We start from the raw sequence: 13783 nt of genomic DNA on the forward strand, positions 1-13783 counted from the left end.
CAAAAATTTCCATAGTTCATTTCAAAATTTGTTGTTTCTAGGACTAAACTTTAGTCTACACAGTAAAGAACAGGCTTATCCTAAGAAGAGCTCAGCTTTCTACACTGGTGTATATGTACCTGGTAGTCAAAAATCACTGGTCATAATAACTACACATTAACTTTGTGTAAGGAATAAAAAGTTGTAACTTAGGACATTATGAAAGTTTTCATTCTACAATGGAATTAGACATTAGAAGGAAGTGGTCTTTAACCCAAATTACTTTAAACTTATAAACTCAAATAGTACTTATATTTTCTTCATTCATGCTGATAAAGGATACAAAAAGACAATTAAGTTACATTTAATCACCCCACAGAAGAGGGAGAAAGGAAGGATTTTGCTGGTATATAAACTATACTTAAATCTGACACATTTTAAATTACTTTGTCCCATATTCTTTATCCTTGCATTAGTTTTAAGGCTACATATTATGTACATGTACACAAATGTATGTCTTCCCAAATAAGGGAAAAGACAAATAGAGTAAATAGAGAGCATCATGCCACATTTTTACACCAAGTTTTGATTTTGTATTAGATGAAGGGTTAAATCTTACATTTTAATGACTTCCCTGTGAAGAAATCCAACTACTGAATGTAAAACGACATACTGATAATACAATATTCTCAACCTAAGAGACAATACCAAAGAACACAAAACAGTAGTTTGTCAACATGACTTGATTTGAAAACTTACTTTCATATGATCAAAGGGAGAAGATAAGCCTAAAATAAGATAATTTTATTCTGATATCTATAATTCCTTAACTTTTGAAAATTATTTTTAATGACCAATGTTTTAATGTGGTCAACATGCTCTATTTCAAATCACAAATGTATTGTAACCACTAGTATTCTAAATAAGTGGGTCAATTAAAACACACAAACACATTCACACACATCATAAAGTGTTAGATTGTCAGGCTTCAACTAACATTTTCATTAAATGGTAGATAAATTCAAGCTGATGTAGTTCTGAATGAAAAACAGGCAGTCTGAAAGATACCCATTTAAAATAGAATAAGGAATAAGTTATTTAAATCCTCTAGTCCACCTAATGGACGGGGAGAAATTCCATCTATGCCTTGGGCAACACTGTGGTCCATTTTAAAAATGGGTTTTCTTGTCTACAAATACGAAACCCCTCATTTATAATGATACAACATTTTAAAAGGCAGGGGGAGAAAAAAGAGGAATTACACATACATGATTAAATGTCTTGTTTGTTAAAATCAAGCTTTATTGATACAATGGAGTTGAGAATATTTTACTAGGAACAGCAGCAGGCCCAGCCAATCATGATAGTAAAAATGCTACAGATTCCTACTCTATGTAGGAAGCTGTTCCTTATCAATTAGTAATTTAATGTAAGGACTTGCAAAAGAGGTGCAAAGAATCAAGGCATTCTAGCCCCAAGATCAAGATTCTCATGAATACACTATTACCTGCAATAATAAGCGGCAAGGAAAAAAAAAACATCCTGAAAGAGTTTATGAACTAGCTATAGTCTCATGCTAGCCCACTGCCAAGAAAATTAAGGGCGTTTGAAATAACTTCATGGATGTTCATCTGTAAGATTTTTGAAATTATTCTTCATAATCATGTGTATTTTTGAGCATCTCACTGGTCAGGCTGCCGCTCCCCCACCCCCACCCCAGATCCAAAGCACAACATGAATTTAAAGGGCTACCCACCTATTCTGTTGCATCACACAACAAGCCAAACATTTTAAACTTTGATAGGGATTTTTAAAGCAGTTCATAATTAAATATGAGCATTTTGTACAAGGACAATTGCACTTTACAAAAAAAAAATCATACAACAAAAATTGCTGAAGTCTGATTTACAACATGAATTATGGTTTGAAATCACATTTACATAAGTCTCAATTTTATAAAAAAAAAAGGATCAGTTCTGGGCTAGTTGTTGTACTGCTGTAGTTCTGTGGTGTCATCTTGCTCACCCTTATGGTATCCCCTTCTTTAATATTGAAGATGGATGTTAGGAAGGTTCATTGAAGTTGGGCTATATACTTCCTCGGAAGGATGAAGGTAAACTCCAGGCTAGATGAGAAGTTTTTACCACATATCATCCGCTGATGTAGAGTCCTTTATGAAGGAAAAAAAAGGCACTTTTTAAGGACTAGAATTGCCAAACATATTACCTTCTGTATAACTTTGACAAGAAAACAGTTTAAAAGATGTCCATGTCATAGATTCTACACTATTTTGTAGTACATTACACTGTTTTGTAACAAATAACTTCAAGGAAGAAATTGAGTTCAGTCCAAAGACTTTATAAATTAAAAGGATGATAAATGATTGTGCCCTGATTCCCAGATTAAACCCTATAGTTTCTCCTCATGCCACCATTTCTAGAAACCTTAGCAATGTAAGGAAAATTTAAGACTTCCAGTAAAACCAACAATGTTAATAAACATTATGGTGTAATCTGACTATAAACAGAGGAATACTAGAGCTGGAAAATACCTCAGTCCAAAGAGACTTCACAAAAGACCTCCTTTTTTTTTTTTTTTTTGAGAGGTGGCCACTCACCATGATTATGTCCTCAATCACTAGAACTGTTGTTCAGGCAGAGATCAGAGCAAGCAGAATTCAGAGCAATCAATCAGGGGTGTGTGTAAGGGAATGGGTGCAGTGAACAGCTCTGCAAAAACAGGTAGGAAGGATATGCATTTAGAGAGGAGGGGAAGAGGCAGTGGGAGGAGAGGAGACAGTACTTACAATGTCATCATTTCTGAAAGGATTCAGTCTATTGTAAACGGCTTCAATTACACTCCGCCTAAATTTAAAAAAAAAGGAAGAAAAGCATTATTCCTTTTTGGCAAACCAAACATTTACTCAATGACCCATTGTTTGATGTTAAAACAACAACAAATGGCATGAATATTTTGATTGCTGCAAATGATTTTACATTTAGGTACAATTTTTTACTTCCTATTCTTAGTAAATAAGGGCCACTTTTGATTTCAGTACCAGAGTAGTATCTGAAGTAGAGATAGTTTTAAGTTTACAATGTAGAGTTCTATTATTCTTACAATGTACGGAATTCTTAACAATAGGGGGAAAGGCTGAGAAATAGAAAAGGTGCATATACCCCATCTTAAGAGTTTAGGGGTGATTTTGTAGTTTCTATGATATAGCAGTAACTTTTACCAGCCATGAAGTCCATGTTAGTTTTGGCTTAGAATAATTAATCATAGCTAGTATTTATATATAGTGCATTAAGAGTTTGCAAAGAGCTTTACAAATATGACCTCATTTTGTCCTCACAAAAACCCTGGGAATTAGATGCTATTAGCTCCATATTATAGATATGGAAACTGAGGCAGACAGAAGTTAAGTGACTTACCCAGGGTCACAAAACTAGTGAGTATCTGAGGTTGGATTTGAACTCAGCTTCCTGACTCCAGTCTATCCTATCCCCTGTGCCACCTAGTTGCAAAATTTGACATAATAATTTAAAATATTATTTTAGATTTAAGTTCCTGAACTCTTTTAAGGTGGAGCCAAAATTATAGGTAAATGCCCTTTCTAATGTTTTAATTATAAAATCAGTGACTTGGATATAAAAATCATTCAAAATGGTGAAAAATCCTCCCCCAAATCTTAAAATCCAAATGTTTCAATAAAATGTAGATTAAAAGGTGTTGGAAAGGAGGGGGCAAACAGTTCTGAAAAAGGAACCCAAGTTATGTGTACTAATTTTGCTATAGAAGATTTGTTAATTATAATAATGCAATATTCACAAGAGCATACTAAAAAAATGTTAAAAATTTATTTTTTAATCATTTTAATAAAGTTTTAAAATAGATATAACCTAGAAAATATCATTTGGATCTACACACTGTTAATACCGGAATAGAAAATCAAGACTACAGGAGCAAAACCAAATACAGAAATTTGAGGTGTCAATTCAACAAACCTGCCTGTTTAGTAAACCTATCCCTGTACTTGATGCTAAAGAAGCTAGAGTATCTTAACAAGGCAAAGTACTTGCTCTACTGGAACATATAGGGGAGTGTGAAGGGCTGTGATAAATCACATATAACTAGAACACAAAATAACACATAAGTATTTTTATAAAATGTGAACAAAATGTTATTTCAGGTTCAAGGCAAGAAAAATTCATGACTGACAGGGGAAGCAGGGAATGATCACAGAATCAAGGATTACAGCTGGAAGGGACCTCTGAGATCTTATAATCCAAATACCTAATTGTACAGATGAAGAAATGGAGGCCCAGGGTGATCAAGTGACTTGCCCAAAGTCACACAAACAATAAATAACACAGCCAGGATTCAAATTCAGCTCCTCTGACTCCAAATCCATCGCTCATTCCACTGTAACATGCTGGGCTTCCTGGAGGAGTTGGCATTTATTATAGGGTTTGAATTAGGCATTAAAAAATGGGTAGGAAGTCAGCAGGTGGCATAGTGGAGAAAGAATTCTACACATAGGGAATATGTTCAAAGAAATGGAAGCAGCAAAATGTGGAGCATGTACAAAGCCCTGAAAGTAATCCTGTCAGACTGGAGCATGGAAGACACAAAACAGAAATACATGAGAAAAGATAGGAAAACCTAGTATGGTACCCAGTAGAGGAGTCTAAACTTTTTTCAGCAAACAATGAGGAACACTGAAGGGTTTTAAACAGACAGATAATACTGAAAACAGATAGATGCATAAGGAAGATCAATTTAGCCAGGTTGTGGACATGTATAGAGAAAAACAGAGGATAAAAATGAGAGTAAAATGCATCCTGTTGTGTCAATTACATCGCAGCTATTTCAGACAAATGAAATTTGGTATTCGAATTTTCCACTTGGGGCCTTAAATATCTCTTAAGTTAGCTCAACTCCACTGGCAAAAAGTACCTGAAAAAATATGCAGCCATGCTTTTGAAAACACAATCTGAATAGGTTCCAGAGAAGTTGGAAAGAATCTTAGGATAGTAAGCTTCATGGTGTTGGTAAGACCATACAAAAGAAGTACTTTACATTTGTTTATTATTTTAATTTAGAAAGACCATTAAGATATTATCTCAAACAATACTGAAAATTAGGTCAAAGTCATAATTTGAGCTACAACTAACCATATTCCTTAATGTAATTTAAAAGCAAACCAAAACAGAACACCTTGTAAGGTAATGTTTCATTAAATAACAAATGACTTTAGTAATACCCCAAATCAAAGGCTAAGTAAAATTATCTTACATACACATATACTTGTGCCAAACTAAATCAGTCTTAAATATAATTACCATCTTGTCAACTATCTACCAAAAATATTTTCTAAACTGTGATCATAGATCAACATATGCAAAATATAAAACTCACTTGCTTGCCAGTTCACCCCCTGGTGGGAGGTTTGGGATGTTCTCAGTTGCTAATGTGCGCATCACATGGACTAAGTCTGGTACGCCTTCGCCCTGCTTCTTTATGATTTCTGGGAATCAGAAGTACTTTTTTTGTAAGTGCTATCCACATTGAACTTTAAAAGACTGAAACAATCAAAGACAACTTAATATATTTTTTTAAATGGTATTTATCACATCTGAGGTTTTCTATACTGGTGCCAAAAGGAAGAAACTCATGATGAATTTTGAAAGTTAATGATAAGCAAATGCACAAATGACACACACAAAAAAGAAAAAGGCACTGAACTGTTACTTTCTAGATTAATTTTAAAGAAGAGTGATCAAGATTAAAATTAGAAAAATACGCAAATATTTCATGTTAAATTGGCATATTACGTAATCAGGGGAATTTGTATACAAATGGGAGGAACATCCTTCTTAAGATGTCAACTAGTTACTTCTGAGTAGACCAACTCCTCTCTTTAGACAGGAACATGTTTACTGAACTTTGCCCTGTAAACAAAAACATTGCACAGCAGAGTTTTTAAAGTTACAAAAATTAAAGAAATAATTTGTAATTGCCTTAAAAATATTTGGTCATATTCTTAGCCATAACCATTTGATACTTAAATAATAGTCACATAATGACATGATTAGAAATAGCATGCACCCAACGTAAGCTTTTAAATCAAGGTTTTACATGCTAAAACTCCACCCTTAATGCTTTATCTAAAGAAAATTTAAGATTTCACAAGCCACAAGTTCTGCAACATAGGTATAGAAAGGCTAAGTAAGGATGAGCTTCAGATACATTACAATGCCATTTCCATTGTCAATGTGTGTGTGTTCAGTGTGAAAATGGCCCAATTTAAAAGGCAATTTTCTCAGACTACTCAAATACTGATTATCAAATTCTCCAATAACACTAATAGATGTGACTTGTTACAATGTAAGGCATGCATATATTTTGCCACTTGTACCACAGAATGCAAAAGGACAAAAAATGTACACAGGATTGTACAATAAATTCTTAAAACAAGCTCTTTAAGTATGAGAAGTGTTCACTTTGATTACTAATAATACTCTCCAAAGGCAACATGTGTATCCATGTCAAATGTGTTATATGTATTCAACTGCATATTATAGTTGGTTAAATAAGTTATATAAAGACTATATGTTTTTGCAAGTTTTCTTCAAGAGATAAATTCTCTCTCTTAGTAAGCAGTGTTGTTGTGAGAAAAAGCAATCATGATCTTAGTTCTTAGCCAAGTTAGGAATACCCTTGAAAGCAGTCAAGTTTGTAGATCAAAATATTAAACTCCTAACACTAGGGCTACATTTTGGAAGAATTCTATTTATCACTAGATTCAGTAACCCACATTACTTAAGTGGTGAACTGTCCTTTCGGAGTAAAGGCCAAAATTTTACCATCTAACATTTATTGTCCAAAGTTTTCTACCACTCTTAAATCTGAATAAAAAGCAAAGAGCTCAGATTTGGTTTTCCAAGTTCCTTTATTGTATAATCTTTAACATCTAATAGAGCTACATAATTCTAATGCTAAAATTCTGCTGTACAAAAATAAATGGATTTAGTGTTTACCTAAGCTACACAATTTCACAACCTGGTACATTTAACATACAAACTCCACTAAGTTAATACAATTATTTAGATAAATAACTATAAATACAATCTGAATAACACTGATGACAAATTGAACCCATTCTGTTGGTTTCAGTCATAAAAAGGAAAAAAAAAGATTACCTATGTTTCAATGTAACTTGTATCCCTTTTTTTGTTATAAAGTGCAAAAAAAAATACAGTAAAACAAACAAGTTCTAAAAATATAAAGTTGAAAAACAGGGTTAATGATTCTCTATTCCAAGTGGAAAAACTTATTCAAACTACTTATTTGACACTTACTACTATACAAACCTTGTTAATTCTTTTTTAATTTAAAAAACAAAACCAGGAATGAAGTCTCTAAAATAGCAATTCCTTTAACCCCAATCCCTAAAATATACACTCTAATTAGCAGTATAGAATATTCCTTTTAGCATGAATATTAATAGATACTCCCCATCCTACATCCAAAACTGAGGCAGAGTTGTCAAGGCATTTTAAATAAAAACAACAACAATAATGGCCAAAATATCAGCCTAGAAACTGGATGAGAAGTATTATAACAATCCTGATTCACAACAGAAAAATGCAAAACTGTACAAAAATAACACTTAAACTTACTGGGGGATTAAAAGATTGAAGGGGCTTTTCATTAATTTACTGTACCTCTGGTTATATAGTTAATTTTCAACAAAAAAGCTGACTACTAGAACCATTGCATATTTATTAGAATCAGAGTTTATGGTAAAAAAAAAAAAAAGAGACAGAAAGAGCACATGTCCAGAAGCCTTTCTGAAACTATTTTCTTATGTTTTAAGAGATGGTCATAGATAGTTTCATCCAAGTAATTAAAAAGAAGCTTAGCATTTCATAGCAATTGTTAGTACATGCCAGAAAAGATTTTTAATGCATGCTTTGGATTTGAAAACTAATTTATACTCTGTTCAACCAGAATAAAGGACACACAAAATTCTCTCCTTTTCAAACTACTTCCTCTGACAAAACTAATGGACTTAAAAAAAAAATTATATGGCCATAGACCTAGGGCTAAAAGAGAACTGAAGGGGCTGGCTAATCCAACCTATCCCCCACTTTCATTTTATAGATGAGGAAACTTCGGCCAAGGGAACTTAAAATGGATTACCCAAAGTTACATGGGTAATCCGTGACAGAGGTGATAATTTGAACTCAGATCCTCTGCAACTCACCAAAAACTATCCTGAAATTATCTTCCATCCTAAGTTGGTTTAACAATTCCATACATGTTTTAGTATTTTCTATGTTTCTTTAAGTGAAGTTTTAAGTTTCATTCTTTCTAAGGCATTTTAAGTAGCATCAGTTACATTATTTGCCATAGTAGTTAAAGTTCTGGCCTTATAGAAAAGATAGTAGAAAAGAGTTTTAATTAAGAATATAAAATAATCTACATTTTAATAATAAACATTATTAAACTTAATATAATAAAATTTTGAAGAATTTATCAGGTACCAATATAAACGTCTTACCTGACATTTCTTACTTGGTAGTAAGAAATAATTCTAAAATCTAATATTATAGCATATAAATAACTAATTAAAATGAATATTTGGTAATTTTACTTTGAAACAAACTAAATTAAGTAGCAATACATATCTAAAACTTGCTTACACTTCATCAAAACTAAAGTGTTTATATCTGTTTTTCTTGGAACAAATGAGCAAAATTCTGGTCTTCCATATATATATGTACTTAATTTTTATATAATTTTATCATTCCCTTCTCCCATTAATTAGTGATTCAGATTAATGTGACTTGATTTCAATTTGAATATTTTCTATTAATGTTAGTTTAGCACATTACCTAGGAATAAAGCATACTTACTGAATTTTTTTAAAGTATTAAAAGTCAAGGAACTTGTCGGTGCAGAAATAAACTCATTGGATTATGTCGAGTACTACTTACTGAGTTAGCAATCAGTGCACACATGTTATTTGCCACTATTAAGGAACAAAGTAGTTAATAAAGATGAATTGGCAGCCTTAAACTGGATATTAAGAATTTAAAGGGATCAAAATAATAGACTGACTACACTTAAACCTCAAAAAGTCAAAAAGAAAACAAAATTAAAGTGCATAAGAATTTTCATAATGTAGACATCACAGAACCTAACAGAATAGTGTTGTATCAATGCTTACATGCTATTAGAGGCCTTTAACATGCACATGATTAATATAATGGACCCCAAATGGCCTTTTTACACTAACATGGTCATTCCACAGGTGATTTACCCAGAGAATACTTTATAATTTATACACTATATTGCATATATGCAGTAATTAGTATTCTTAGGAAAATTTCATTATACTGCATATTATAGCTACTTAAAAAAAAATTAGATCCTTTAAATATTCAAAGGCATTAATCAGTTACAAACAGTTCATTAGTGGTCTCAAACTTATTTGCAATTTTATAATACAAAATGTACCTGAAATCCCAACTTATTTCAATTAAAAAAAAAACTTAATATAAGGCACACAAACAGTTATATTACTGCTAGGCCCAATATATACCCAATATATCTAAAATCAGGCAGTTTATGGTTTTGCCATGAAACCCTGAAATACAGTTTAAAATAGAAACATAGACATACTTTAAAATATAGTGGCTCTTTCAGGTTAACTGGAGTTTTAGTAACAAAACTATGACCCTTAAGTTATTAAAAAAAAAAAAACAGCCTTAGTTGACCCAAAGGTACATAAGTTTTCACAGAAAAATGGCACTTAAATTACCATCTTTATAATTCACCTACTGCTTCTTATTTAACTTGCGCCAAAAATCAGATTTTACTGATAAATTTACTCCTGTCACTGAATTCACAAGGAACTCTGAAATGTGTACATCTTTAGCCTCAAGAGGAAAAAAAACCATCCCAAACAATTTCCAGGGTCACAGCTGCTGTAGTCTTATTACTAGCATTACTTTAGAAGGACATATGACATACATCTAAATGGCTACTACATTAAGTGCTTTGTCCCACTGATGCATAGTATACTACATCAATAGCACTTAAAGGTTTAATTAAAAGCTAATGCGTGAAAAGGTTCATTGTTGTAGGGTTTCTCTCTACTAAAGTTACTTATTTTTTTTTAAATGATCCACCTTCTACTCTGCTTTCCAGGTACTTGTCCAACTCTGTCTCTTTCTTCACTGCCTCTGGTGATACTTTTGGTGCACTTGGAAAACAGATCAATATCACACTCATGTTGTCTCGACTTCCCTGGGAGAGAAAAGAGTTTGAGAAAATATTCTGATTTCCTTCCCACCCTCCCTCCTTTGTAATCGTTCAACAATCTTATAAAACTTAATTACTATGTCAATGTAATTATACTCAAAACAAAGAAAATAAATTATTCTTTGTACTCATTAGCAACATTCCCCCCCCCTGCCCCCCGCTCAAAAGCACCCTAAGAGACATGGCAAAAAGCATTACAGATTAAATCCCCTTAAAACTAGTTATTTTTAAACTTTTATAACATGAAAATATTTCTAAGTTCCTATTTATGGCTTACTTACTTTAAACAATAGCTGATGCAAGAAAATTTCATACTCCATTCAAGAAAATTCTATTATCAGAAAAGAACTTAGCCTATTAGCATTTATTATGATAAGCCTTGATATGGAATCATCTATAAATGCAAAGGTCTCTTTCGTAGACACATAAATGTCACTATAAGTCTGCTTAAAATTGCAACCAACTTTACAAAATAAAGAGGCTAAAAATTTGATGACAGAAACTAAAAATTGAAAAATGGGTTTATAACTTTTTAAATGACTGCTTTAAGTTCTGGAAAACAAATTTATTTTAAATAAGCCAATTTTTGATATTAAAGAGAAAGTGTACTCAACAATGAGACTTCCTCATCACAATTATCTTTTAAAAAAATTTTAAATAAAAGTATTCAATTTTGTTATGTGTGAAAAATGATTCTTAATACATGAAAATTTATTGTTTTAGGCAGAATTCCCTTGAAAATACTTCAAGATGAGGGGAACAAGGTAATTTACATAATGACTACTTTGTAAATAGAACAGATAAGGAAACTGAGACCTAGAGAAAGTAAGAGACATGCTCATTGTGAAGTTGAGATATGAATCCAAATCCTGACTCCAAAATCAGTAACTGTTCAAGCTATTGCTGCCTTAATATTTTTTAATCTTTCAATGTGTAACGAATGCAAAAAAAACAACAACCCATAATCAGCATAGTAAACCATCAGATATTATTTTAAAAAAATCAAACTACCACACTAACATTTTGGTTGGCTATTTAAGTATTTCAAAGCAAAGATCAATTAGAGCAAGCAGTGTGTGTATTTGATTTGTCTGGACCTGTGATTTCATTAGGTATAGGGAACTCCCTCCAGGTGAAGAAAGTCTATGTACAATCTTGGAGAGTTGCCTGTGTGCACTGAGAAATTAGTGATATGTCCAGGGTCATAGAGTCAGTATATTTCAGAGGGAAGACTTGAACCAAAATCTTCCTGACTCCAAGGTCAGTCCTCTAACCATGACACCACACTGCTCCTGTATGTTAATAGTTCAAAAAAATTATAGTTGTTTGCTTTTGCCTGATAAAAGAAAATCACATACCATATTAGAATAGTTTTGTAAAATCTGTATTTTAAAAGTAAAATCTGCAAAATCACTAGTAAAAACCATTGATACCGGGGCGGCCAGGTGGCTCAGCAAGTAAGAGCACCGGCTCCAGTGTCGGGATGACCTGGATCAAATCTGGGCTCAGATACTCAGCACCACACCCAGAAATAACTGGCCGTGTAACCTTGAGCAAGTTACTTAACTCCAATTGCTTAAAAAAAAAACCCAAAACATTGATACCTACAAAATCCAACTGGGAAGTCTGAAATAATTTTATTATGCCACTATAAAGATATCAAGATGACAAAATTAAGTGAACAAATAAAAATGTTTTTCATTTAGTCAAGTTTAGCCTCTGCTTTTAATATGTATTAATGTAACTTGGTCAGTCATAATTCTTTTATCTGAGAAAACCTGCTAAAATGCTGGTAATAAATAACAGGGTTTATTTGCTACATGAAAAGTAAAGCTTACAGGGTAGTCAGGTGGCGCAGTGAGTAAGAGTGCCGGCCCCGGCGTCAAGAGACCCGGGATCGGTTCTGGCCTCAGATACTTGGCACCCACACAAAAAATAACTGGCCGTGTAACCTTGAGCAAGTTACTAAACCCCAACTGCTTCAAAAAAAAAAAAAGTAAAGCTTTCATATAGGATTAAAAAGCCTAAGTAAGTATAGTTATTAAGAACCAAAAAATCTGCTATCACTGCTGCAAATTATGGTTCTACACTTTTTTTTCTGTTCACACTGTTCTGAAATCAAAACATTAATAGTTGGTGATAACTGTCCCAAACTACACTAAAAGCAATTTCTGAGAGCCATGGATTCCAAACTGAAACAAAATACTAAAACTAAGTTAACATGAAACATTTTCTCTATTTTTAAAAATCTAGCTACCTTATATAAGCAGGTGTCCACTACTTCATTGCACACTCTCTCAAGGTCGTCAGTGACTTCAAGTCTGGATCTTACAAAATCACAGAGCTCTTCATTTCCCATAACATCCCAGATACCATCACATGCGAGGATAATGAACTGATCATCTTTTTCTGATCTTTCAATTTCATAGACTTCTGGCTCTGGTGAGACAAGCTGCTCTGTAGGACCTTTACCATGGACACATTTGTAATCAAAGTCTCCAAGTGCCCTAGATACAGCAAGAGAGCCATTCACACGCTGAATCATTACAGAACCACCTGCATTCTGAATGCGTTCTTTTTCCAAAGGATTACTTGGTTTATGATCTTGTGTAAAGAAATGAACTTTCCTGTTCCTACAAAGTAAACCTCTTGAGTCTCCACAGTTGATGAAATACGTATGTTGGGGAGAAATCAGGACACCCACTGCTGTTGACCCACTTCGGTCTGCACCATGTTTCTTCTCTGATATTATTCTCATATGTTCATCAATCTGCAGAAAACCTGTTCTGATTCCATTCTTGACATTTTCCACAGAAGGTGGTCCTTCAGATCCTTTAAAATCCTGGTTATTTGTGATGTGATCTAACAAATGCTCACAGCAGTATTTGGCAACCTGGGAACCAGCATGCCCATCATACACAGCAAAGAATGACCATCCATCAAGTCCACTTGGCAAACCAATCACAGCTGTATGTGCATCTTCCATTTCAACTCGCCAACCTTGCATACTGCTTAGCCCATAACGTAGCCCATTACCTTGCCCTTGGGCATTATGCTTTTCCATCTTTGGCTTGTCTAAAAATGCCCCCATTATGCCTTGATGCTTTAGTTCTGAGGAAGAAGAGAAAATACAGTTAAGATATTTAACAAATGACTGCTCTTTACAAACAAAATATTCACCCAACAGTTTGATTTTAAATAACAGCTCTTGCAAAGAAACTTTTAAATATCATTGGGTTCTTGTGCTTTTTTGTGGCATAGAACTACTAGCCTCTTTATTTGAACCTTCAAGATTAAAGAAGGGGAAAAGGAGAGATTACAGAAGTGGTTCTGACTACTCATGATTAGGGGAGGTGATTGAAGCATTTAAAGAATAGGAAATTAGTACCAAATTTACAAATTACTAGATAGATCAAATTAGTCCAATTTCCTCATTTCACAGATGAGGAAAATCAAGAGTGGGTAGGTT

At 33.2% G+C, this 13783-nt stretch overlaps 1 protein-coding gene across 3 annotated transcripts in view; it reads right to left on the reverse strand.

Moving 5' to 3' along the window:
* Positions 1-1258: 1258 nt before the first annotated feature.
* PPM1A (protein phosphatase, Mg2+/Mn2+ dependent 1A) overlaps positions 1259-13783 on the reverse strand; it is a 59856-nt gene continuing 47331 nt past the window's right edge. For all 3 annotated transcript variants that reach the window (XM_069092048.1, XM_069092047.1, XM_069092046.1), the window contains exons 2-6: positions 12572-13425; positions 10182-10299; positions 5401-5509; positions 2786-2843; positions 1259-2149 (exon numbers count right to left, since the gene is read on the reverse strand). In XM_069092048.1, the coding sequence (XP_068948149.1) occupies positions 2120-2149; positions 2786-2843; positions 5401-5509; positions 10182-10299; positions 12572-13405 (1149 nt within the window). In that variant the 5' untranslated portion in view covers positions 13406-13425 and the 3' untranslated portion in view covers positions 1259-2119. The remainder of the gene's footprint in view (positions 2150-2785; positions 2844-5400; positions 5510-10181; positions 10300-12571; positions 13426-13783) is intronic.

This window comes from Petaurus breviceps, unplaced genomic scaffold (genome assembly GCF_028583685.1).
Source record: "Petaurus breviceps papuanus isolate PSGF00001 unplaced genomic scaffold, PetGlider_PUasm1.0 189, whole genome shotgun sequence".
Lineage (NCBI taxonomy): Eukaryota > Metazoa > Chordata > Mammalia > Diprotodontia > Petauridae > Petaurus > Petaurus breviceps.